At 42.5% G+C, this 24,926-nt stretch overlaps 1 protein-coding gene across 1 annotated transcript in view; it reads left to right on the top strand.

The window, feature by feature from the left end:
* Nucleotides 1–24,384, top strand: part of slc27a6 (solute carrier family 27 member 6) — a 36,576-nt gene extending 12,192 nt beyond the window's left edge. The window contains exons 5-10 of the mRNA XM_084158993.1: nucleotides 6,110–6,304; nucleotides 20,549–20,639; nucleotides 21,515–21,713; nucleotides 22,491–22,588; nucleotides 23,088–23,218; nucleotides 23,950–24,384. Of these exons, the coding sequence (XP_084015119.1) occupies nucleotides 6,110–6,304; nucleotides 20,549–20,639; nucleotides 21,515–21,713; nucleotides 22,491–22,588; nucleotides 23,088–23,218; nucleotides 23,950–24,126 (891 nt within the window). The 3' untranslated portion in view covers nucleotides 24,127–24,384. The remainder of the gene's footprint in view (nucleotides 1–6,109; nucleotides 6,305–20,548; nucleotides 20,640–21,514; nucleotides 21,714–22,490; nucleotides 22,589–23,087; nucleotides 23,219–23,949) is intronic.
* The last annotated feature ends 542 nt before the right edge of the window (nucleotides 24,385–24,926 follow it).

Below are 24,926 nucleotides of genomic sequence, written 5' to 3'. Positions count from 1 at the left end.
CACAGCCAGCTTCAGAATGTGCTGGTGTGACTGGTTCTCTGTGTTAGCCTCCGCAGAGAGAGATATACAGTGCATTTGGAAAGTATTCAGACCCCTTCACTTTTTCCACATTTTGTTACGTTACAGTCTTATTTAAAAATTAATGAAATTGTTTTTTCCCCCTCATCAATCTACACACAATACCCCATAATGACAAAGTAAAACAGGTTTCTAGAGATTTTTGCAAATGTATTACATAAAAAACGGAAATATCACATTTATGACATCCAATTGGTAGTTACAGTCTCGTACTATCGCTGCAACTCCCATACCTATTCAGAAGAGAGCCGAAACACGGAGGACGCATGGCTATTGGTCCAAGCCGCACTGCTTGCTTAACCCGGAAGCCAGCCACACCAATGTGTTGGAGAAAACACTACAACTGGCGACCACGTCAGCGTGCATGCGCCCGGGCCCGCCACAGGAGTCGCTAGAGTGCGATTGGACAAGGACATCCCGGCCAGCCAAACCCTCATGATGCTGGGCCAATTGTGCGCCGCCTTTTTGAGGTCTCCCGGTCGCGGCCGTCTGCGACACAGCCAGGGATCGAACCTGGGTCTGTAGTGACACCTCAAGTGCCTCTGACCGCTGCACCACTCGGGAGGCCTAAAGAAGGATTTTAAGCCTTGAGACAATTGAGACATGGATTATGTATGTGTGCCATTCAGAGTGTGAATGGGCAAGACAAAATATTTAAGTGCCTTTGAATGGGGTATGGTAGTAGGTACCAGGCGCATTGGTTTGTGTCAAGAACTGCAACGCTGCTGGGTTTTTCCACGCTCAACAGTTTCACGTGTGTATCAAGAATGGTCCACCACCCAAAGGGCATCCAGCCAATTTAACACAACTGAGAAGCATTGGAGTGAACATGGGCCAGCATCCCTGTGGAATGCTTTCGACACCTTGTAGAGTCCACGCCCGACGAATTGAGGCTGTTCTGAGGGCAAAGAGGGGTGCAACTCAATATTAGGAAGGTGTTCTTAATGTTTTGTACACTCAGTGTATATCTGGACCAATACCCTGCGTAGCTATAGTTTTGCATGTCTGGAAAAGAAGAAGGTGATCTTTCCAAAAATGTCACAGTTTTGGTTGCTTGGTGAATTACAGTATTCAGAAAGACCAGAAGTGTACAGTCATGAGATGGCGTACTTTACTGTCATGTGCTGAATGGAGAACTGTGTCCACCAGACCTGGGTTCAAATACTATCTGAAATCATTTCAAATACTTTATCTGTGCTTGGTTGAGCTTGCCTGACTCAATGGACAATTGAATAGTCTCAACACTGTAAGTCCTGCTCATCTGGGACTCCAGGCAGGCCAGAGCAAACTCTCAAAGTATTTGAAATATTTCAAATAGTATTTGAACCCAGGTCTGGTGTCCACACAGTCAATCTGAAACTTAACGATGCCCAGCTGATGGCCAGTGGTACTTTACCCCAGAAAATCACCCAGGCTGTGTTCAGTACATAAAAACGTAATAGAACGTTAAATTGAGCGGAAACGGTGCTGTACTGAACGACCAGTTGAAAAACGGGGTGGGGTTGGGGTTCAACATGTGGTTTTTGAAAAACTGTGGGGTTTGGGGTTGTGGGTTCAAAATGCACCACTGCCCTTTAAATATGTCACTCGTTGCTTCAAGCCACTCCCCGACACACCCACCGAACGGCGCAAACGTATCTCAAAGTCTGTTCAAGAACGTACAAGAATGTTTTGGGAAAACGTGTCGTTCAGTACAAACTGTTCCGCAACATAGCAAACGTTCAAGCGAACTGAACACATTCCTGATTAGCAATTAATCCCATGATGAGATAGTTGTACAAGGTCTTATGAGCGAGCTCAACAAACTTGTGCCTCAAGATGCGTCCCAAATCCCCTAAATATTGCACAACTTTTGTCCAGTAGTGCACTATGTAGGGCACAGGGTGCCGTTTGGGACGTAGCCCCTGTATTAGTGAAAAAGGGTGCCGTTTGGGACGTAGCCCCTGTATTAGTGAAAAAGGGTGCAGTTTGGGACGTAGCCCCTGTATTAGTGAAAAGGGTGCAGTTTGGGACGTAGCCCCTGTATTAGTGAAAAAGGGTGCAGTTTGGGACGTAGCCCCTGTATTAGTGAAAAAGGGTGCAGTTTGGGACGTAGCCCCTGTATTAGTGAAAAAGGGTGCCGTTTGGGACGTAGCCCCTGTATTAGTGAAAAAGGGTGCAGTTTGGGATGTAGCCCCTGTATTAGTGAAAAGGGGTGCAGTTTGGGACGTAGCCCCTGTATTAGTGAAAAAGGGAGCCGTTTGGGACGTAGCCCCTGTATTAGTGAAAAAGGGTGCAGTTTGGGACGTAGCCCCTGTATTAGTGAAAAAGGGGTGCAGTTTGGGACGTAGCCCCTGTATTAGTGAAAAAGGGTGCAGTTTGGGACGTAGCCCCTGTATTAGTGAAAAAGGGTGCAGTTTGGGACGTAGCCCCTGTATTAGTGAAAAAGGGTGCAGTTTGGGACGTAGCCCCTGTATTAGTGAAAAAGGGTGCAGTTTGGGACGTAGCCCCTGTATTAGTGAAAAAGGGTGCAGTTTGGGACGTAGCCCCTGTATTAGTGAAAAAAGGGGTGCAGTTTGGGACGTAGCCCCTGTATTAGTGAAAAAAGGGGTGCAGTTTGGGACGTAGCCCCTGTATTAGTGAAAAAGGGTGCAGTTTGGGACGTAGCCCCTGTATTAGTGAAAAAGGGTGCAGTTTGGGACGTAGCCCCTGTATTAGTGAAAAAGGGGTGTGTTGTCTGTCTCCTACTTTATCACTTTTATCGGTTGTTCCCTTTTAATCCGAGTGATGCTGTACGATGAAGAAGTGTCCATTGAAGTGAGATTGAAGGGGTGCCCCAATCCTAACCTTAATCATTAGTAGGGAAAATGCCAAACTGATCCAGGATCAGTGTCTAGGGGGCAACTTCACCCTAAACACTGTAGCGCCATGGACAATGTTTTACTTCTTCTCTGAATTAATTACTATTAGAGAGCTGCTCCGGGGTCAGGTTGTCGCCACACTTTCCAAACGATCAGCGTCTAGGGTAGCGCCATGGACAATGTTTTACTTCTTCTCTGAATTAATTAGCATTAGAGAGCTGCTCTGGGGTCAGGTTGTCGCCACACTTTCCAAAACCAAATCATTTTCTATACGTCTCCTGCTTGGTAAACAATATGTGTAGACTTACAGTGAAACGTATGGGCCCTTACGAACAATGCAGAGAGAAAGAAAAATGGAGGAGTAATAGAAAAGTAATAACAGGTAATAATAAAAGTAATAATAAATCATAATAAAAAATACACAATGAGTAACTCTAACTTGGCTATATACACGGGGTACCAGTTCACCTGGAGAAGATTGACCCCAAGAGACACATGAAAGAAGGGGTGTGTTATGATGAGCCTCTGTTGGTTGTCATGGACAAAGTGGAGGTTTTATTGGTAGAAACAGTAGGATAAATACACGTGTACAGTGCATTCGGAAAGTATTCAGACCCCTTGACTTTTTCCACATTTTGTTACGTTACAGTCTTATTCTAAAATGGATTTAAAAAATTTATAAAAAATCCCTCATCAATCTACACACAATACCCCTTAATGACAAAGCAAAAAAAATAAGAGTTTTTTGTGTACAAATGTATAAAGAAATACAAAACTCAAATATCACATTTACATAAGTATTCAGACCTTTTACTCAGTACTTTGTTGAAGCGCCTTTGGCAGCGATTACAGCCTCGAGTCTTCTTGGGTGTGACGCTACAAGCTTGGCACACCTGTATTTGGGGATTTTCTCCCATTCTTCTCTGCAGATCCTCTCAAGCTCTGTCAGATTGGATGGGGAGCGTCGCTGCACAGCTATTTTAAGTTCTCTCCAGAGATGTTCAATTGGGTTCAAGTCCAGGCTCTGGCTGGGCCACTGAAGGACATTCAGAGACTTGTCCCGAAGCCATTACTGCGTTGTCTTGGCTGTGTGCTTAGGGTTGTTGTCCTGACTAGTCTCCCAGTCCCTGCCGCTGAAAAACATCCCCACAGCATGATGCTGCCACCACCATGCTTCACTGTAGGAATGGTATTGGCCAGGTGATGAACGGTGCCTGGTTTCCTCCAGACGTGACGCTTGGCATTCAGGCCAAAGAGTTCAATCTTGGTTTCATCAGACCAGATAATCTTGTTTCTCATGTTCTGAGAGTCCTTTAGGTGCCTTTTGGTTTTTAGTCCTTTAGGTGTCTGTCATGTGCCTTTCACTGAGGAGTGGCTTCTCTACCATAAAGGCCTGATTGGTGGAGTGCTGCAGAGATGGTTGTCCTTCTGGAAGGTTCTCCCATCTCCACAGAGGAATTCTGGAGCTCTGTTAGAGTGACCATCGGGTTCTTGTTCACCTCCCTGACCTTCTCCCCTGATTTCTCAGTTTGGCCGGGTGGCCAGCTCACTGTGTTCTTGGGGACCTTCGATGCTGCAGATATTTTTTGGTACCCTTCCCCAGATCTGTGCCTTGACACAATCTTGTCTCTGAGCTCTACGGATAATTCCTTCGACATCATGGCTTGGTTTTTGCTCTAACATGCAATGTAAACTGTGGGACCTTATATAGACAGGTGTGTACATTTCCAAATCATGTCCAATCAATTGAATTTACCACAGGTGGACTCCAATCAAGTTGTAAAAACATCTCAAAGATGATCAATGGAAACAGGATGCACTTGAGCTCAATTTCGAGTCTCATAGCAAAGGGTCTGTATACTTATGTAAATAAGAGAATTTCTTTATTACTTAATGTTTTGCAAAAAAAATCGAACAACCTGTTTTCGCTTTGTCATTATGGGGTATTGTGTGTAGATTGATGAGAAAAATATATATTTAATCCATTTTAAAATAAGGCTGTAATCTTAACAAAATGTGGAAAAAGTCAAGGGGTCTGAATACTGTCCGAATGCACTGTACACACACACGCGCACACGCGCACACACACACACACACACACACACACACACACACACACACACACACACATGCACACACACTGTAGCGCAAACAATGCTGGGTGGGTAAATGGGTGTTTTTGCATCTCATCATAAACAGGACTACCAGGTTATTCAGGCAAGGTGATACAACCCCTTACATCAGCCAATACATGCTCCATTCATGTGCTTTACAACTTAAACGGGAAGTTCAGTATTTTACTTGTTCTTTATGGTTCCTCACCCTGAAAGTAGTGAAGGGGGAGGAGCCATCTAACGTTACGTTTTAAAATACTGAACTTCCCCTTTAGACAAGTCCTAGTTTACTAGTGGAGCGTTTAGTTGTTTTATTGCATTGGTTTTGGTGTAGGCTGAAGTTGCCTCTGGACACTGATCTAGGGTCAGTTTTGTATTTCTCCCACTAATGGTTAAGGTTAGGATTGGGGGAGGGGAGGTTGATCCTAGATCTGTATCTAGGGGGAAACTTCACCCAGGACCCATTTATCTTTTTCATCCATTTCCTGTCATGCTCTCTTCCCACCAAAACCGACCTCCTTCTGCTCATAAATTAAATAGTTGTTACCACAGTATTCTTTTATATATTTAACCTCTATTTAAACAAGTCTTATTGAGATGAACTATCTTTTTCCCAGAGGAGACTTGGCCAAAAGGCATGAAATACAAAACCGAGCCAGTATAAGGAATACACACCACGGTTAAATAAAAACCAACATTGATGATGACTTCAAGTATTGAGAATATTCCTGAAGCATTTTGTAACGTTATTACCAATTATTCTTTATATTCACAGGCAATTTCTACAAAAAAGGAGTAGATCGGCATCCATATATGTATTATTTCACATTTAAGTAATTTAGCAGACGGTCTTATCCAGAGCGACTTACAGTAGTGAGTGCATACATTTTTTCATACTTTGTCAAACTGGTCCCCCGTGGAAGTCGAACCCACAACTCTGGCGTTGCAAGCGCCATGCTCTACCAACTGAACCATTAACGGTATATTATCGCCAACCATGCTATATTATTTACGGTGTTAGTTATAAATAGAGGCTCTGCTTGTATCTAACATGCCATTGACTCCATTTCCCATCAGGCTGAGGGGGAGAAGGAGCACAAGGTGCACATGGCCGTGGGGAACGGGCTCCGGCAGGACGTGTGGCGGGAGTTCCACCGGCGCTTTGGCGAGATCCGCATGTGCGAGCTCTACGGGTCCACAGAGGGCAACCTGTGTTTCATGAACCACATCGGCAAGATCGGAGCTGTGGGCCGCTCCAACTTCTTCTACAAGGTGAGAGGTTACAATATGTTTTTCCAACCTGGCAACCCATTGTATGGAAATTCAAAAGCTGGCTTATGTTTGAACAAATTAATTCTAGATAACTATGTATTTTTTTTATCAGAGTTTCCCCTTTATGCATTTTGCAGCGGCGCACCACCGATGCTAAATTGTGGCTGCCACTGCAAAACATTTTTTTTATTATAATAAAAATATATATATCTGCCACCGCTGTTCAAAAATATCCTAGCGGAAACACTGATTGTATCATGCCCAACGTCGGCCCCCACTAGGGGCATGTTTCCCAGACACCTATTAAGGCTAGCCCTTGACAAAAAGAAACTCGATGGAGAATCTCTTTAGCCCTTGACATGATAGTACTAATAAACCTGGCCCCGAACAGAACAAGGGCATTGGATGCAATGGAATTCATCCTAGTAGGAACTCACTTACTCAGACACCTAGAGATAATATAACTAATTAATTAATTAATTAAGAAATATAATACAAAAACATGAACTATTTAATTGTTCTAAATAATGATTACTGCCCTTGACTGAACATTGGATCCAGAATATTAGAATGGTCTCTAAATCCGAAAGTTATTTTTTAAAGTTAATTTATCCTTATAAACCCAACTCTGGTCCCTTCGCAATTTCAATAATGGGCTGTCTCCTAAATCAGTGTTTCCCAACCCTGGTCCTCGATTACCCTCAACAGCACACCTTTTTTATTGTAACCCTGGACAAGCACACCTGATTCAACTTTTCAACTAATCATCAAGCCCTCAATGAGGTTTGCTTGTCCAGGGTTACAACAAAACTGTGTACTGTTGGGGGTACTGGAGGACTGGAGATGGGAAACACTGTCTTAAATGACACACTATTCCCTGTATAGTGCACTACTTTTGACCAGAGTAGTGGACTATATAGGGGATAGGGTGTCATTTGGGACGTAGACATGGTCTTTATTCCTCCTCAGTGTTTATGACATCATGGACATCACTAGAAATACTAGTAGGAAAGGAATCTGTGTCGTGCTTGTTTCACTCTGTACCAGTGTGTGTGTCTGTGGTGTGTTGTTTGTGTCAGTGTGTGTGTGTCTGTGGTGTGTTGTTTGTGTCAGTGTGTGTGTGTGTCTGTGGTGTGTTGTTTGTGTCAGTGTGTGTGTGTGTCTGTGGTGTGTTGTTTGTGTCAGTGTGTGTGTGTGTCTGTGGTGTGTTGTCTGTGTCAGTGTGTGTGTGTCTGTGGTGTGTTGTCTGTGTCAGTGTGTGTGTCTGTGGTGTGTTGTCTGTGTCAGTGTGTGTGCGTGTCTGTGGTGTGTTGTCAGTGTGTGTGTGTCTGTGGTCTGTTGTCTGTGTCAGTGTGTGTCTGTGGTGTGTTGTCTGTGTCAGTGTGTGTCTGTGGTGTGTTGTCTGTGTCAGTGTGTGTGTCTGTTGTGTGCTGTCTGTGTCAGTGTGTGTGCGTGTCTGTGGTGTGTTGTCTGTGTCAGTGTGTGTGTCTGTAGTGTGTTGTCTGTGTCAGTGTGTGTGTCTGTGGTGTGTTGTCAGCGTGTGCGTGTCTGTGGTGTGTTGTCTGTGTCAGTGTGTGTGTCTGTGGTGTGTTGTCTGTGTCAGTGTGTGTGTCTGTGGTGTGTTGTCAGTGTGTGTGTCTGTGGTCTGTTGTCTGTGTCAGTGTGTGTGTCTGTGGTGTGTTGTCTGTGTCAGTGTGTGTGTCTGTGGTGTGCTGTCTGTATCTGTGTCTGTGTATGCTGTGCTCCTGGCACTCATCCAACAAGGATCAAAGATTACTGGGTTTACTATGAGGTGAGCCATATTAGTTTAAAACATGCCTGACTTCTCCCTAAGCGGTCTTAATGCTCTCTCTCCTCCACACTGTAGAGAGAGAGAGAGAAACAGCAGAGTCAGTGTTGTCTGAAACATGGGCTCAGTTCAAATACAAAAAGAAAAGCTGTCCTACCTTCCTTCCTTCAAGGTAATCACTGAAGACGTGATTTAATGTAATTGAACTGAATTGAATTAATAAAATCAATGTAGTTTAGCTGAGGATCAGTGGTTCCTTCAAGGTAGGAAGGATGGACCACTCTGGTATTTGAGGGCATTGTTATTTCACTGTCCGCAAATAATTAAATTATTTCAAACCAAACCAGGTAAATCGATTCTCAAGCCTTTCTGTAACTTGATTTATTCAAAAGCATGAAAACAAGGGACACTGCAGCCCTCGAGGAATAGACTTATGTGCCACTATTTTAAACCATTAAACATCACATAACAATGGTTACTGCACATAACATAGATTACCTAGCACTGCCCATCTTTACTGGTCAGTGAGTTCCCTGAACTCCTCGTAACGCAGAACTCTGGTTAGACAAGGACTTAAAGGTGCATAAATAGCTACACCATTTCCTGGTTGCAAAAATTGTATTAGTTTGCCTAATTTCAGTTTATGTGACAAAACAAACAATGTATAGTATAGAGAATCATTGTACCATCTAAACCGCAGTGAAATATATTTTCAATAACCACAAATATTGTATTTTCAGCTGTTTGAAGCTGGTGTACAAAACCAAAATTAAAAAAAACTCAAATTAAGAACATAGAAGCATAGAAGTAGAACAGATCTACCGCTTCTTAGACCTGCTTTCAATGAGAATAACAGATCTATAACTCACACAACTCAGATTCTATGCGAATTTGGTCGGGTCGCACAAAAAGTGACATATTGCAGCTTTAAACGACTTAAAAAGGAAAAACATGGCTACTTGACTTCACCTGAGTGCTCTTAGACTTAAAGAATAGGTTAAGTAATGCTGTATTAGGTAGGCATTGTAATCACTGTTACATCTCAGGGGGCATGTGGGGTGACAAAGAGAACCTATAGGGAGAGGAGATGAATGGTGCAGAGTGCTGGAGTTTTGGACTAGTGGTAGTTGTCTCCTGTATCTGTCTCCTGTATCTGTCTCCTGTATCTGTCTCCTGTATCTGTCTCCTGTATCTGTCTCCTGTATCGGTCTGCCCCCTTTTACAGTCCCACTGTCGCTGTCCATAAAAACAATAAATTACTGAAAGTGTAAATGTATTGGTGCAGAGACTAGCTGTAAATAAAGGAATCTCCTATACGCATTTAGATTCAGTGCAAGTTGAGTTTAGCAGTACTGTATAGCTATTGTACCTCAGCATTGTAAAAACATAACTTCAATTAAATATTTACTCCTAGTCTCCTACATGGTTTTTGCTCTTTCAATTGGAATATTTATGTCACACCTTGCACATGCTCAGTGCGTGTGTAACTGGAACCTATTATTAAAGTGATCTATAGCAAAGTCAGGAGGGGGTTTGCTGGCCAGAGCGGGGATTGAACCCGACAATCCTGTGCTTACCAGGCCAACGCTCAACCGACTACGCCACCAGAATCGGGAACATACGTTGTGACGTACGCTAATTTAAACAACATGGCAGCTACAGTGCCCTCCTGCACAGCGACATAGTAAGGGCTGTATGCCAACAAAATGCTATATATAGTATCACTGAGACATATAAATATATATATATATATATATATATATATATATGTGTGTGTGTGTGTATATATATATATATATATATATATATATATATATATATATATATATATATATATATATATATATATATATATATATATATATATATATATATATATATATATATATATATATACTCTGTATATCTGTCATTATAAGCACTAGTATAGAAGGGTAAGGTTACTTAGGATTAATCTTACCTTAATCTTACATGAACTATTCTTAGGCTGGTCTCACTACTCAAGCCTCTTGACCCAGAAACCAACTTACAAAACCTTTTTAAGTTTACAAAACAAGGTAAAAAATCAGTTGGTGGCACACATTGTGATTTATCTAACGGCTTGTGAATGCTCTAGTTAGTCTAGTAACTGAAATTCTGTTGCAGGGTATTTGGCATTCGTCTGGATTATAATTTGTGGATGTTGAAGTGAATTTGATAGACCTCCATTTACAACTAAACTAGATGTTGTTACTGCCCTGGTCCTTTGGTCATCCATAATGTCAAAGTGGAATTATGCTTTTCAAAAATTTTACAAATGTATTAAAGATGAAAAGCTGAAATGTGCTTAACAAGTCACGTTGTGAGTTGCATGTGTGCAATAATAGTGTTTAACAAAAGTCCTTGTTGTCCTACATCTATGAAAATGCAACACAATCCGGCACAATGTTTTCCGAACGCTACTTTGTTCGGGGAGTAGCTGTGACCATAAATAACTATCTCGCCTTGGAAAAGTAGAGTTATTGGAACAAATTGTATTAAAAAAATCCCCAAATCCCCGTCGGCTTGTGTAGCTAGTGCATTGGGAGTTCAGGCTGGCTTATGAAAAGTTGGGGTGGTTTGTGGTGATGGGAATTTCTCAGGAACAAATTACAATTTCATATAAAGACCAAATGATGATTAAGTCATTTGATGAGCCAGTCGGTGGACTTGTTCGCCAGATGTACAGTGCCTTCAGAAAGTATTCACACCCCTTGGCTTTTTCCACATTTTGTTGTGTTACAGCCAGAATTTAAAATAGATTACATTGAGCTTTTGTGTCACTGGCCTACACACAATACCCCATTATGTCAAAATGGAATTATATGTTTTTACAAATGTTTACAACTCTGTGTGCAATAATAGTGTTTAACATGATTTTTAAATGACTACATTATCTCTGTACCCCACACATACAATTATCTGTAAGGTCCCTCAGTCGAGCAGTGAATTTCAAACAGATTCAACCACAAAGCTCTGTCAAATTGGTTATTAATAATTGCTAGACAACCATTTTCAGGTCTTGTCATAGATTTTCAAGTAGATTTAAGTCAAAACTGTAACTCGGCCACTCAGGAACATTCACTGTCTTCTTGTTAAGTGTAGGATTGGCCTTGTGTTTTAGGTTATTGTCCTGCTGAAAGGTGAATTCATCTCCCAGGATCTGTTGGAAAGCAGACTGAACCAGGTTTTCCTCTAGGATTTTGCCTGTGCTTAGCTCCATTCTGTTTATTTTTTATCCTGAAAAACTCCCCAGTTCGTAACGATTACATGTATACCCATAACATGATGCAGCCACCACTATGCTTGAAAATATGGAGCGTGGTACTCAGTAATGTGTTGTATTGAATTTGCCCCAAACATAACACTTTGTATTCAGGACAAAAAGTGAATTGCTTTGTCACATTTGTTGCAGTATTGAGTGACTTGTTGCAAACAGGATTCATGTTTTGGAATATTTTCTGTACAGGGTTCCTTCTTTTCTCTCTGTCAATTAGGTTAGTATTGTGGAGTAAATACAATGTTGTTGATCCATCCTCAGTCCTCCATCCTCCCATCACAGCCATTAAACTCTGTAACTGTTTTAAAGACACCGTTGGCCTCATGGTGAAATCCCTGAGCGGTTTCCTCCCTCCCCGGCAACTGAGTTAGGAAGGATGCCAGTATCTTTGTAGTGACTGGGTGTATTGATAAACCATCCAAAGTGGAATTAATAACTTCACAATGCTCAAAGGAATTTTCGATGTCTGCTTTTTTTTTTTACCCTTTTACCAATAGTTGCCCTTCTTTGCGAGGCATTGGAAAACCTCCCTGGTCTTTGTGGTTGAATCTGTGTTTCATTCAGGCTTACCAGAACAAAGTGGTTGAATACTTTATTGACTCAAGACATTTCAGCTTTTCAATTTTTATTCATTTGTACCGTCTGTCTAAATTCAGTTAAGCACAAATGTAAACAAGGTTTGCGTCCCAAATGTCACCCTATTCCCTATATAGTGCACTTCTGTTGACCAGTGCGCTGTAGGCCCTAGTCAAAAGGAGTGGTCAAAAGGAGTGGACCATATAATGAAAGGGTGCCATTTGCAAAACAGACAATGATGTTAGTTTTGCTGAAAGTTTTGTTTATCCTCCCTTACTGTGGAATGTGACTACAGAATGTGTGACTGTGGAATGTGACTACAGAATGTGTGACTGTGGAATGTGACTACAGAATGTGTGACTGTGGAATATGACTACAGAATGTGTGACTGTGGAATATGACTACAGCATGTGGGACTGTGGAATATGACTACAGAATGTGTGACTGTGGAATATGACTACAGAATGTGTGACTGTGGAATATGACTACAGAATGTGTGACTGTGGAATGTCCCCTTTTTAAGTGAAGTTTTTAATGCATAACCTTTTATTAGTAACACAGGGTACCTACATAGGGCCTTTAATGCATTCATAACCAATACATAATGCATTCATAAAACAGTACATCAGCGTAAAGTGTTACCCTTAAAGTATTACCCCATGTATTCATGTTTACTCTGCTTCATCCCATTACTATTCATGTGTTACTGATCCCTCAGAGACTTCCCTGTGGGCTCTGGTCTAAAGTAGTGCACTATGTAGGGAATAGGGTGCCATTTGAGACGCAAGCCTTTCTCTAAGAATGAATGTCTGGTTTGAGTTTTATCTAAAAGGAAGTTGCAGAATCCAACCTGTTTTGCTAACCCTAAACAGAGGAGCTTTGTGTGCCTAGCGCGCGCACTAATAGCACTGGAAAACATTTCTTGGAAAGCTCAGAAATTAGCATTATCCATTGCGTTAGTTACACTGCCAAAGTGAGGGGTTTTCTGACCAAAGGAGCTTTTGGATTTGAGTCAGGAGAGAGGTTATGCTACGGGTTAATCCACATATTTGATATCATAGGCTACACACTGCAAAAGGGGTGATGTGAAGGAGTTGTTTGAAGGTATGTGTGAGAGAGTGGTTTTCAATGCTTAAGAAACTAACGTCTGGATTTGTGTGTGTGTGAAGGTGTGTGTGTGTGTGTGTGTGTGTGTGTGTGTGTGTGTGTGGTGTGTGTGTGTGTGTGTGTGTGTACAGACTCCCTGGAATTAAAGGTATTCATGGTGTGGGTGTTTTTGTGTATATGTGCTTTGAAAACAGAAGTACCGTATTGCAGAGGGCATGCAACAACAGGAAGATAATTGATTAAATCAGATTTGTGGAACTACTTAAAAACGAACACGTTCTAAAAATGGAATATCGAAAGAAATGAAGCATTTGCTACCTTTCTTTTTAATTCCATAAGGGAAACAATATAGCTGTTTAATGGGAACGTAAGCTCCCACAGCACATACAGTATTTCTCAAGAATACTGACTTTCTATGGCAATGGCCTTGTGCAACGGCCCATACAGTAAAGATGTAAGGAAGGAATGCTTTGAACCAGGGGTTGGAACCGGCTCAGGGAACAGAACAGAAAACCAGAAAATAACCCGTTTTTTTTTCGAGGAACAGAACTGAGAACTGAGAACGAAGGTGATCTATACGGTTCTGTAACCGGTTAATAAGGTTATTTTACGTTCCGGGCATTTTTTTCCCAGTCCTTCCGCAGAGGTAGTGGGGCCAGAAGGCCAGAGGTGGATGAACGCAATGCCCTCGTTTGGGTGTAGGGACTGATCAGAGCCTGAAGGTACGGAGGTGCCGTTCCCCTCACAGCTCCGTAGGCAAGCACCATGGTCTTGTAGCAGATGCGAGCTTCAACTGGAAGCCAGTGGAGTGTGCGGAGGAGCGGGGTGACGTGAGAGAACTTGGGAAGGTTGAACACCAGACGGGCTGCGGCGTTCTGGATGAGTTGTAGGGGTTTAATGGCACAGGCAGGGAGCCCAGCCAACAGCGAGTTGCAGTAATCCAGACGGGAGATGACAAGTGCCTGGATTAGGACCTGTGCTGCTTCCTGTGTAAGGTAGGGTCATACTCTGCGAATGTTGTAGAGCATGAACCTACAGGATCGGGTCACCGCCTTGATGTTAGCGGAGAACGACAGGGTGTTGTCCAGGGTCACGCCAAGGCTCTTTGCACTCTGGGAGGAGGACACAACGGAGTTGTCAACCGTGATGGTGAGATCATGGAACGGGCAGTCCTTCCCCGGGAGGAAGAGCAGCTCTGTCTTGCCGAGGTTCAGCTTGAGGTGGTGATCCGTCATCCACACTGATATGTCTGCCAGACATGCAGAGATGCGATTCGCCACCTGGTAATCAGAAGGGGGAAAGGAGAAGATTAATTGTGTGTCGTCTGCGTAGCAATGATAGGAGAGGCCATGTGAGGATATGACAGAGCCAAGTGACTTGGTGTATAGCGAGAATAGGAGAGGGCCTAGAACTGAGCCCTGGGGAACACCAGTTGTGAGAGCACGTGGTGCGGAGACAGATTCTCGCCACGCCACCTGGTAGGAGCGACTTGTCAGGTAGGACGCAATCCAAGAGTGAGCCGCGCCGGAGATGCCCAACTCGGAGAGGGTGGAGAGGAGGATCTGATGGTTCACAGTATCAAAGGCAGCAGATAGGTCTAGAAGGACGAGAGCAGAGGAGAGAGAGTTAGCTTTAGCAGTGCGGAGAGCCTCCGTGACACAGAGAAGAGCAGTCTCAGTTGAATGACCAGTCTTGAAACCTGACTGGTTTGGATCAAAGAAGGTCATTCTGAGAGGGATAGCAAGAGAGTTGGCTAAAGACGGCACGCTCAAGAGTTTTGGAGAGAAAAGAAAGAAGGGATACTGGTCTGTAGTTGTTGACATCGGAGGGATCGAGTGTAGGTTTTTTGAGAAGGGGTGCAACTCTCGCTCTCTTGAAGACGGAAGGGACGTAGCCAGCGGTCAAGGATGAGTTGATGAGCGAGGTGAGGTAAGGGAGAAGGTCTCCGGAAATGGTCTGGAGAAGAGAGGAGGGGATAGGGTCAAGCGGGCAGGTTGTTGGGCGGCCGGCCGTCACAAGTCGCAAGATTTCATCTGGAGAGAGAGGGGAGAAAGAAGTCAAAGCATAGGGTAGGGCAGTGTGAGCAGGACCAGTGGTGTCATTTGACTTAACAAACGAGGATCGGATGTCGTCAACCTTCTTTTCAAAATGGTTGACGACATCATCCACAGGGAGGGAGGAATGGGGGGGATGGGAAGAGATGATAGGATGGAAGAGGAGAGAGTAGCGGGAGAGAGAGAGCGAAGGTTGCGACGGCGCATTACCATCTGTGTAGGGGCAGAGTGAGTAGTGTTGGAGGAGAGCGAGAGAGAAAAGGATACAAAGTAGTGGTCGGAGACATGGAGGGGAGTTGCAGTGAGATTAGTAGAAGAACAGCATCTAGTAAAGATGAGGTCAAGCGTATTGCCTGCCTTGTGAGTAGGGGGGGACGGTGAGAAGGTGAGGTCAAAAGAGGAGAGGAGTGGAAAGAAGGAGGCAGAGAGAAATGAGTCAAAGGTAGACGTAGGGAGGTTAAAGTCACCCAGAACTGTGAGGGGTGAGCCATCCTCAGGAAAGGAACTTATCAAGGCGTCAAGCTTGCTAGCATACTAGCTAGCCATTGCTCTCTGCCAACGAAAAACCCCTCCTTCCACGGTACGAACACACAGAGAGAGCCAAGCTAACGTTAACTAGTCACCCATGTCCCGAATTCCCTTGAACGACTCTGGTTACCAGTATGTAAAAACAAAACACAAATGTAGGTTATAGCTTACCCTTAGTAGCTACTGTTAGCCAGTTAAGTGCAAAGCTAGCCACTGAATCGATTCAGCCAGTTCGCGTCTGTTCGCTAGGTCGTTCCAGCTATTGTTTAGTTAGCTATCCAGGTAGCAACAAGCAAGCTACATTTCGAGTACAGTAGCTACTAACTATCTAACGTTAACGCTTCAGATAATGATGTTAGAAAAATAGCTGAATGGTAGGCAGCTAGCTGGCATAATTACAGGTACTCTTAAGCGTGAAATAACATTGGAAACAACTATCCACAGTTGCTAATAGTTACCAGTAGCTACCCGCTAGCTAGTCCAGGTAGTGGGTTAGCTAGCCTCGTGCTTCACCGGGCTCAGCCGAATACAATACTTACCTACAATAATTACCTACAATAACCAACGATAACTACCTAGATAAACTACCTACAATACCTAACTACAAAGCTTTACTCGACACCATATACAGTGGGGAAAAAAAGTATTTAGTCAGCCACCAATTGTGCAAGTTCTCCCACTTAAAAAGATGAGAGAGGCCTGTAATTTTCATCATAGGTACACGTCAACTATGACAGACAAAATGAGAAAAAAAAATCCAGAAAATCACATTGTAGGATTTTTTATGAATTTATTGGCATATGATGGTGGAAAATAAGTATTTGGTCAATAACAAAAGTTTCTCAATACTTTGTTATATACCCTTTGTTGGCAATGACACAGGTCAAACGTTTTCTGTAAGTCTTCACAAGGTTTTCACACACTGTTGCTGGTATTTTGGCCCATTCCTCCATGCAGATCTCCTCTAGAGCAGTGATGTTTTGGGGCTGTCGCTGGGCAACACAGACTTTCAACTCCCTCCAAAGATTTTCTATGGGGTTGAGATCTGGAGACTGGCTAGGCCACTCCAGGACCTTGAAATGCTTCTTACGAAGCCACTCCTTCGTTGCCCGGGCGGTGTGTTTGGGATCATTGTCATGCTGAAAGACCCAGCCACGTTTCATCTTCAATGCCCTTGCTGATGGAAGGAGGATTTCACTCAAAATCTCACGATACATGGCCCCATTCATTCTTTCCTTTACACGGATTAGTCGTCCTGGTCCCTTTGCAGAAAAACAGCCCCAAAGCATGATGTTTCCAACCCCATGCTTCACAGTAGGTATGGTGTTCTTTGGATGCAACTCAGCATTATTTGTCCTCCAAACATGACGAGTTGAGTTTTTACCAAAAAGTTATATTTTGGTTTCATCTGACCGTATGACATTCTCCCAATCCTCTTTTGGATCATCCAAATGCACTTCAGACGGGCCTGGACATGTACTGGTTTAAGCAGGGGGACACGTCTCGCACTGCAGGATTTGAGTCCCTGGCGGCGTAGTGTGTTACTGATGGTAGGCTTTGTTACTTTGGTCCCAGCTCTCTGCAGGTCATTCACTAGGTCCCCCCGTGTGGTTCTGGGATTTTTGCTCACCGTTCTTGTGATAACTTTGACCCCACGGGGTGAGATCTTGCGTGGAGCCCCAGATCGAGGGAGATTATCAGTGGTCTTGTATGTCTTCCATTTCCTAATAATTGCTCCCACAGTTGATTTCTTCAAACCAAGCTGCTTACCTATTGCAGATTCAGTCTTCCCAGCCTGGTGCAGGTCTACAATTTTGTTTTTGGTGTCCTTTGACAGCTCTTTGGTCTTGGCCATTGTGGAGTTTGGAGTGTGACTGTTTGAGGTTGTGGACAGGTGTCTTTTATACTGATAACAAGTTCAAACAGGTGCCATTAATACAGGTAACGAGTGGAGGACAGAGGAGCCTCTTAAAGAAGAAGTTACAGGTCTGTGAGAGCCAGAAATCTTGCTTGTTTGTAGGTGACCAAATACTTATTTTCCACCATAATTTGCAAATAAATTCATTAAAAATCCTACAATGGGATTTTCTGGAATTTTTTTTCTCATTTTGTCTGTCATAGTTGACGTGTACCTATGATGAAAATTACAGGCCTCTCTCATCTTTTTAAGTGGGAGAACTTGCACAATTGGTGGCTGACTAAATACTTTTTTCCCCCACTGTAAGCACCATATATTTACCAGTATGTATGGCTACCTGCCCCTCCCCCTCCCTCCGAAGCATAGTCTAGTAGCGTACTGACGTTACCAGTAGCCTACTGACATTACCAGTAGCCTACTGACATAACTAGTAGTCTACTGACATAACTAGTAGCCTACTGACGTTACTAGTAGTCTACTGACATAACTAGTAGCCTACTGAAGTTACAGGCATGATTCAGAAACTAGGGAGAGAGATTTTTAATTGGAGAACAATGGATTAACCTTTTCAATGCTAGTTAAGGAAACTATAGTTATCACGTTTCACATTAGAGTTATTAATTACAAAAAGGTAAGACGTGTTTTTTATTTTAATTCTGTTGTCGCTCTGAACACTCTCTGGTTTAGCTCTTGAAAACTCTAGGCGGCATTATGTGTAATGTAATGGAACTGAGAGTCATGATCAACGGCTAGCTCTGGTCCAATGTTAGTTAAGACAACTCTCTGAAGTTCAAAGACATTCAAAGTTCCTTCATAGAAGCCGCTCCTCCATAGGTATAATTCTGTGGGCCTAATTCAGATAATGCATGTCATAACAACAAGATGCCCAGCGCTCTCCTCACCCGCAAAATTTCAGTCGCATGTCACACCCTACACGACACTTGTCTGTCCAATACATGTACATAGCTTGCCCGCTCCCTAGCAAGCTGCTCTATCCATTGGTGAAGTAATTTAATGTCGATTTCATACAGTTGAAGTCGGAAGTTTACATACACTTAGGTTGGAGTCATTAAAACTTGTTTTTCAACCACTCCACAAATTTCTTGTTAACAAACTATAGTTTTGGCAAGTCGGTTAGGACATCTACTTTGTGCATGACACAAGTCATTTTTCCAACAATTGTTTACAGACAGATTATTTAACTTATAATTCACAATATCACAATTCCAGTGGGTCAGAAGTTTACATACACTAAGTTGACGGTGCCTTTAAACAGCTTGGAAAATTCCAGAAAATGATGTCATGGCTTTAGAAGCTTCTGATAGGCTAATTGACATCATTTGAGTCAATTGGATGTGTACCTGTGGATGTATTTCAAGGCCTACCTTCAAACTCAGTGCCTCTTTGCTTGACATCATGGGAAAATGAAAAGAAATCAGCCAAGACCTCAGAAAAAAATGGTAGACCTCCACAAGTCTGGTTCATCCTTGGGAGCAATTTCCAAACACCTGAAGGTCCCACGTTCATCTGTACAAACAATAGTACACAAGTATAAACACCATGGGACCACGCAGCCGTCATACCGCTCAGGAAGGAGTCGTGTTCTGTCTCCTAGAGATGAACGTACTTTGGTGCGAAAAGTGCAAATCAATCCCAGAACAACAGCAAAGGACCTTGTGAAGATGCTGGAGGAAACAGGTACAAAAGTATCTATATTCACAGTAAAACGAGTCCTATATCGACATAACCTGAAAGGCCGCTCAGCAAGGAAGAAGCCACTGCTCCAAAACCGCCATAAAAAAGACAGACTATGGTTTGCAACTGCACATGAGGACAAAGATCTTACTTTTTGGAGAAATGTCCTCTGGTCTGATGAAACAAAAATAGAACTGTTTGGCCATAATGACCATCGTTATGTTTGGAGGAAAAAGGGGGATGCTTGCAAGCCAAAGAACACCATCCAAACCGTGAAGCACGGGGGTGGCAGCATCATGCTGTGGGGATGCTTTGCTGCAGGGGGGACTGGTGCACTTCACAAAATAGATGGCATCATGAGGAAGGGAAATTATGTGGATATATTGAAGCAACATCTCAAGACATCAGTCAGGAAGTTAAAGCTTGATCGCAAATTGGTCTTCCAAATGGACAATTACCCCAAGCATACTTCCAAAGTTGTGGCAAAATGGCTTAAGGACAACAAAGTCAAGGTATTGGAGTGGCCATCACAAAGCCCCTGACCTCAATCCTATAGAACATTTGTGGGCAGAACTGAAAAAGTGTGTGCGCGCAAGGAGGCATACAAACCTGACTCAGTTACACCAGCTCTGTCAGGAGGAATGGGCCAAAATTCACCCAACTTATTGTGGGAAGCTTGTGGAAGGCTACCCAAATCGTTTGACCAAAGTTAAATTAATTTAAAGGCAATGCTACCAAATACTAATTGAGTGTATGTAAACTTCTGACCCACCGGGAATGCGATGAAAGAAATAAAAGCTTAAATAAATCATTCTCTCTACAATTATTCTGACATTTCACATTCTTAAAATAAAGTGGTGATCCTAACTGACCTAAGACAGGGAATTTTTACTAGGATTAAATGTCAGGACTTGTGAGAAACTGAGTTTAAATGTATTTGGCTAAGGTGTATGTAAACTTCCGACTTCAACTGTAGGTTTAAAAATGATATAAATCATTACTTTTTTGGGGGTTCGAACCAGTTCAGAACTTTATTTTGCTGGTCGGAACACTGGAACGGAATGAAAAAAATAAAGGTTCTGTTCAGAACTAAATGATTGGAAAATAATTGCAGTTCCAACCCCTGCTTAGAGCAAACCCGAATAGCTTGAATGCATTATGTCATGTGACCAGAGACCAATGGCTGAAAAGTTTTTTTGAAATAATCTTAGTAATGCCCTATACCCACCACTCAAATGAATTATAATGTAGTCCTTCGCATGTTTTTTCTTTCTTGTAGCTCCTCTTCAAGTATGACCTGGTAAGGTATGACATGGTCCGAGATGAGCCTGTCAGGAACAAGCAGGGCTTCTGTCAACACGTTAACAAGGGTAAGTACTCAAGTAGTAGTAGTTCACTTTAATATTATTATTATTACTATTATTATTATTATTATTATTATTATTATTATTATTATTATTATGTAGTAGTAGTAGTAGTACCGTTTATTGGTTGTTCACAGTTGTATACCGAATTGTACTTTTTACAATCGTAGATTATTATCCCATAATGGGAAATTGGTTTGCCGCAGTTTAGAAAAAGACAAGACAAACATAACAACATTGGAACACATCAGGCCAAAATGCATGAAACGCATGTGTGAAGGCATTGTTGTTGCCAGAGAATGGTTAGGGTGTGGTGGTAGATTGGACGGAACTGAGACGGGAGAAATGTTGTTTTTAGTAGTAAATTGTTTGACGGACCCTGTCAGGATGTTCTGACTTTCCTGTTTGACTGCGCAGCAAAAATGTAACAAAACCAATAGATATTTCCACCATGCGTTGCTGTCATTGAAAGACGTTGGGTTTGGCTCTTGGCTGCTTTTTTGGTAATTTTGATAGTTACACCCATATGGAAAAATATATGTCAACAGATCAAATAGTCTCCTTCTCAAGCACTCTTTTCTAAAGATGAAGGATATTGTTTATAGAACATTCATGCTGTGCTATAGGCCAATGTTGAACTGCATTGTCCACTCTAGTTTACGTTCTCTAAAATCGCTCTGTTTCGTTAATAGGTTAATATTACAACTCAATGGTATATTATTTTCACTGTACATTACACGCATTAGGGCCAGTACTTTTTAATGGTCAGGTCACATGGTTAGGAACAACTTTATCTGGGAATGAAAGCAGACGTTCAGAAAACGTTTCTGATCAAACGATTCAGACTTTTAGACTTTCCCCTTTGTGTGTCTTCTCCCTAGGTGAGACGGGCCTTCTCTTGTCCAAGGTTAGCGCCTCCAGTCCATTCTTTGGCTATGCAGGAAGCAAACAGCTGACCGAGAAGAAGTTGATGAGGAACGTGTTTGTGAAGGGAGATGCGTACTTCAACACTGGAGATCTCATGGCTGAAGATGCTGAAGACTTTATCTGTTTCAAGGACAGAGTTGGGGACACTTTCAGGTAGAGAATCATCTGAATTGACATGACAATGTTTATCTGGGTTATTGTAATGAGTAACTCACCTCGTGACCCAGTGGGCAAAATAGGTTGAAATGATGTAATTTCAAACAGTTTTGTTATTGAAATTACAGTATGTCATTTCAACCTGTTTTGCCCACTGGGAAGGTTGACGTCATCTTTCACATTGAGTTAAGACAGGCATGTCAACTGACACGTGTGATGAAGGAAATGGTAAAGATATCAAGTCACTCTTTGCAGAATTACAGTACTGTATGTCATAATGACTGGATTTGCATACTGTCATGGCATAGCTCATGACTGCTCAGTTCTTCAACATAGCTCATGACTGCGCAGTTCTTCAACGTAGCTCATGACTGCTCAGTTCTTCAACATAGCTCATGACTGCTCAGTTCTTCAACATAGCTCATGACTGCTCAGTTCTTCAACATAGCTCATGACTGCTCAGTTCTTCAACATAGCTCATGACTGCGCAGTTCTTCAACGTAGCACATGACTGCTCAGTTCTTCAACATAGCTCATGACTGCTCAGTTTTTCAACATAGCTCATGACTGCTCAGTTCTTCAACATAGCTCATGACTGCTCAGTTCTTCAACATACAAATATATGGGTGTGGGGGGGTGTGCCTCTTTCTGACCAATGAGGTAATTTGGACAATACTTCTGTTAATTTAGGGGACACATTTAGGGGACATGTTTTCACTCACTCTTAGAGACAAAAGTTCATGGCCTCTTCGATGTCCTTATTTATGATATCAGATGGAAGGGTGAAAATGTGGCAACAACAGAAGTGACAGAGGTGCTTGGAATGGTGGACTTTATCCAGGAGGCCAATGTCTATGGGGTGGAAATTCCAGGTACAGCTGTCTGTCTGTCTGTCTGTCTGTCTCTCTGTGTGTGTACGTGTTTGTGTCTATGTGTGGTGTACGTGTCTGTCTGTGTGTGATTCCATTTAGTAAAATACTGCGATCCCATTGCTATGCTTCTGCTTTGGCAAACACACTGTGGTGGCATGAAAGACCTTGGAGTGTTTGCAGAGTAATTGTCCCCATTTGAGATGAATGATTGATGTAATGTTTCGATTAGACCACCCAGTGGAAGATGTCATGGTCTGAGTCCCAAACGGCACCCTATTCCCTACATAGTGCACTGCATGTGATCAAAGCCCTATGGGCCCAGGGGTAAAGTAATGCTCTATGTAGGGAATAGGGTGCCATTTGGGTCTCACTGTGCTCCCTGCCTAGAACTGAAGTTAAAGGCCTTTTGTCACGTCCATCTTTAATGAGCCACCCGTAATGAAAGGGGTTGAAACTGGAGTAACACGAAGTGACTAATGGGGCACCATTGTATTCACAGGAAATGAGGGAAGAGCCGGAATGGCCGCCATCATTGTGAGGCCTGAATGTGAGTTTAGCGGGAAGAAGCTATTTGACCACGTCCTCAATGAACTACCAGGCTATTCTCGTCCTCTCTTCATAAGGCTTCAGGTAAGGAACATTTGACATACTGACTTCCTTGACATGTTGTGATAAAGTAGAGGCAATTTTCTAATGTTCACTTTTGCCAGTGTTTTGATTTGTGGACTATCTTTTTAAAATGTTTGTAAAATGTTTGCTTAAGCTTCTCTTACAAAGGGTAGGACAGTAATTAGACAGGAATGAATAGGTCATCATTTGCCTACCTGCAAAGGGATGTCAATGATTGTAACAGCTCTAAGAAATACTTTGGCATGGTGGTGGCCTCTTCTGGTCACATGTGTACACTACAGCACTGACAGGTCAATGTCATTGTAGAGAACATTCCATACAGTTCTTACCAGGGTCGGGGTCAATTCCGTTTCCATTCAGGAAGTAAACAGAAATTCTGATTACAGTCATATTGTTTTGTCATTGAAAAGCAAAGTTTTGACGGGTTGTATAGTTAAGCTTTTATGTAAATATTATGCAGCGATTTGGTTTGTGTAATCTATTCGAACATTCTGCATTTGATTATCAACAGATTAATATGTCAAGAGTTTGAATATTGCTTGCCAAGTTGTCAAATTAATTATTTTAGCCTAAAGTGTCAAATTCTCTCTCTATGGTACAATATAGATTGTGAAAGTTAACTTCTGTTTGTGTCATTGAAAAATAATCAGACAGCCATGCACACAGAGAATACAGATCAGGATACAGAATAATGAAAGAGTACCATCACATCTTATTCTTGTACGTTGTAGGAATCAATGGAAATGACGGGAACCTTCAAGCAGCAGAAATTCAATCTGGTGGAGAGCGGATTCAACCCTTCAACAATCTGCGACCCGCTCTATTTCCTGGATTACTCAGAGAAGAGCTACGTTCCCCTCACAGACACGCTGTACAGCAGCATTTTGGCTGGCGAGCGGAAGCTATAGGTCTTAACCGTAGCTAAAACCACCAATAGTTTTGGTTCACCGAGACGACGGCAGCGTAGTTGTGCTGTTTCGAAGAGGGACCGAGGGACCGTCAATTGGGGTCCACTCCTTTGTAGTGTTATATATTTGATGGGAACCAAGAACTGAGAACCCCAAAACAAATCCTCATTGAATAATGTTGTCTGGTATGAGTATCCGGGTTAATAATGAATAAAGGGAGGGTCACTGTTATATTGTTGACCTTGATGGGGGGGGGGGGGTAAAACTCTGAGTTCTTGTGGGGTGTCGGTTTCCCTCCCTGCTCCTCCTCGGTTTCTAGATCTATTGTCAAGACGGTTCAGCTGAGAAGGCTAAATTGACTTGAGACCAGTGAACCTCGACAATCAGCCCTTCCACTGTCAGTCTGTGCCATTTAATTTGCGGATGGGGTGTCCTAAAGTGTCACTAGTTCCTCCTTGATATAAAGACGAATAGCAAATAGAGGCGTTATGTGCTTGTGTTCGAGGCACTGATGACCAAATTCAATAACTTTCAAGTCATTTTGTATAAACACAACAAATGGATAAAATTCAGGAGGCACTAACCCCACAGTTTCCAATAGCCATTGACGCCTCTGGTCACCCAACATTCTTCCTTCCGACCTACTACACTAACCAACGTAGATACGAAGTTTTAATATCAGTAAAATGTCCATATGCTTTGCTAGAAATAGTAGTAATTATGAGTTTTTAAAAAAAAAATACAAATAGTTGAGGCTCATGATTGAAACGAAAGTAGGTGTGCTTCGCAAAAGTACGTTT

This window comes from Coregonus lavaretus (assembly GCF_964263955.1).
Source record: "Coregonus lavaretus genome assembly, chromosome: 4".
Classification (NCBI taxonomy): Eukaryota; Metazoa; Chordata; class Actinopteri; order Salmoniformes; family Salmonidae; genus Coregonus; species Coregonus lavaretus.
Note: the sequence above shows the minus strand (reverse complement) of the source record. Positions and strands in the feature narration are given on the sequence as shown.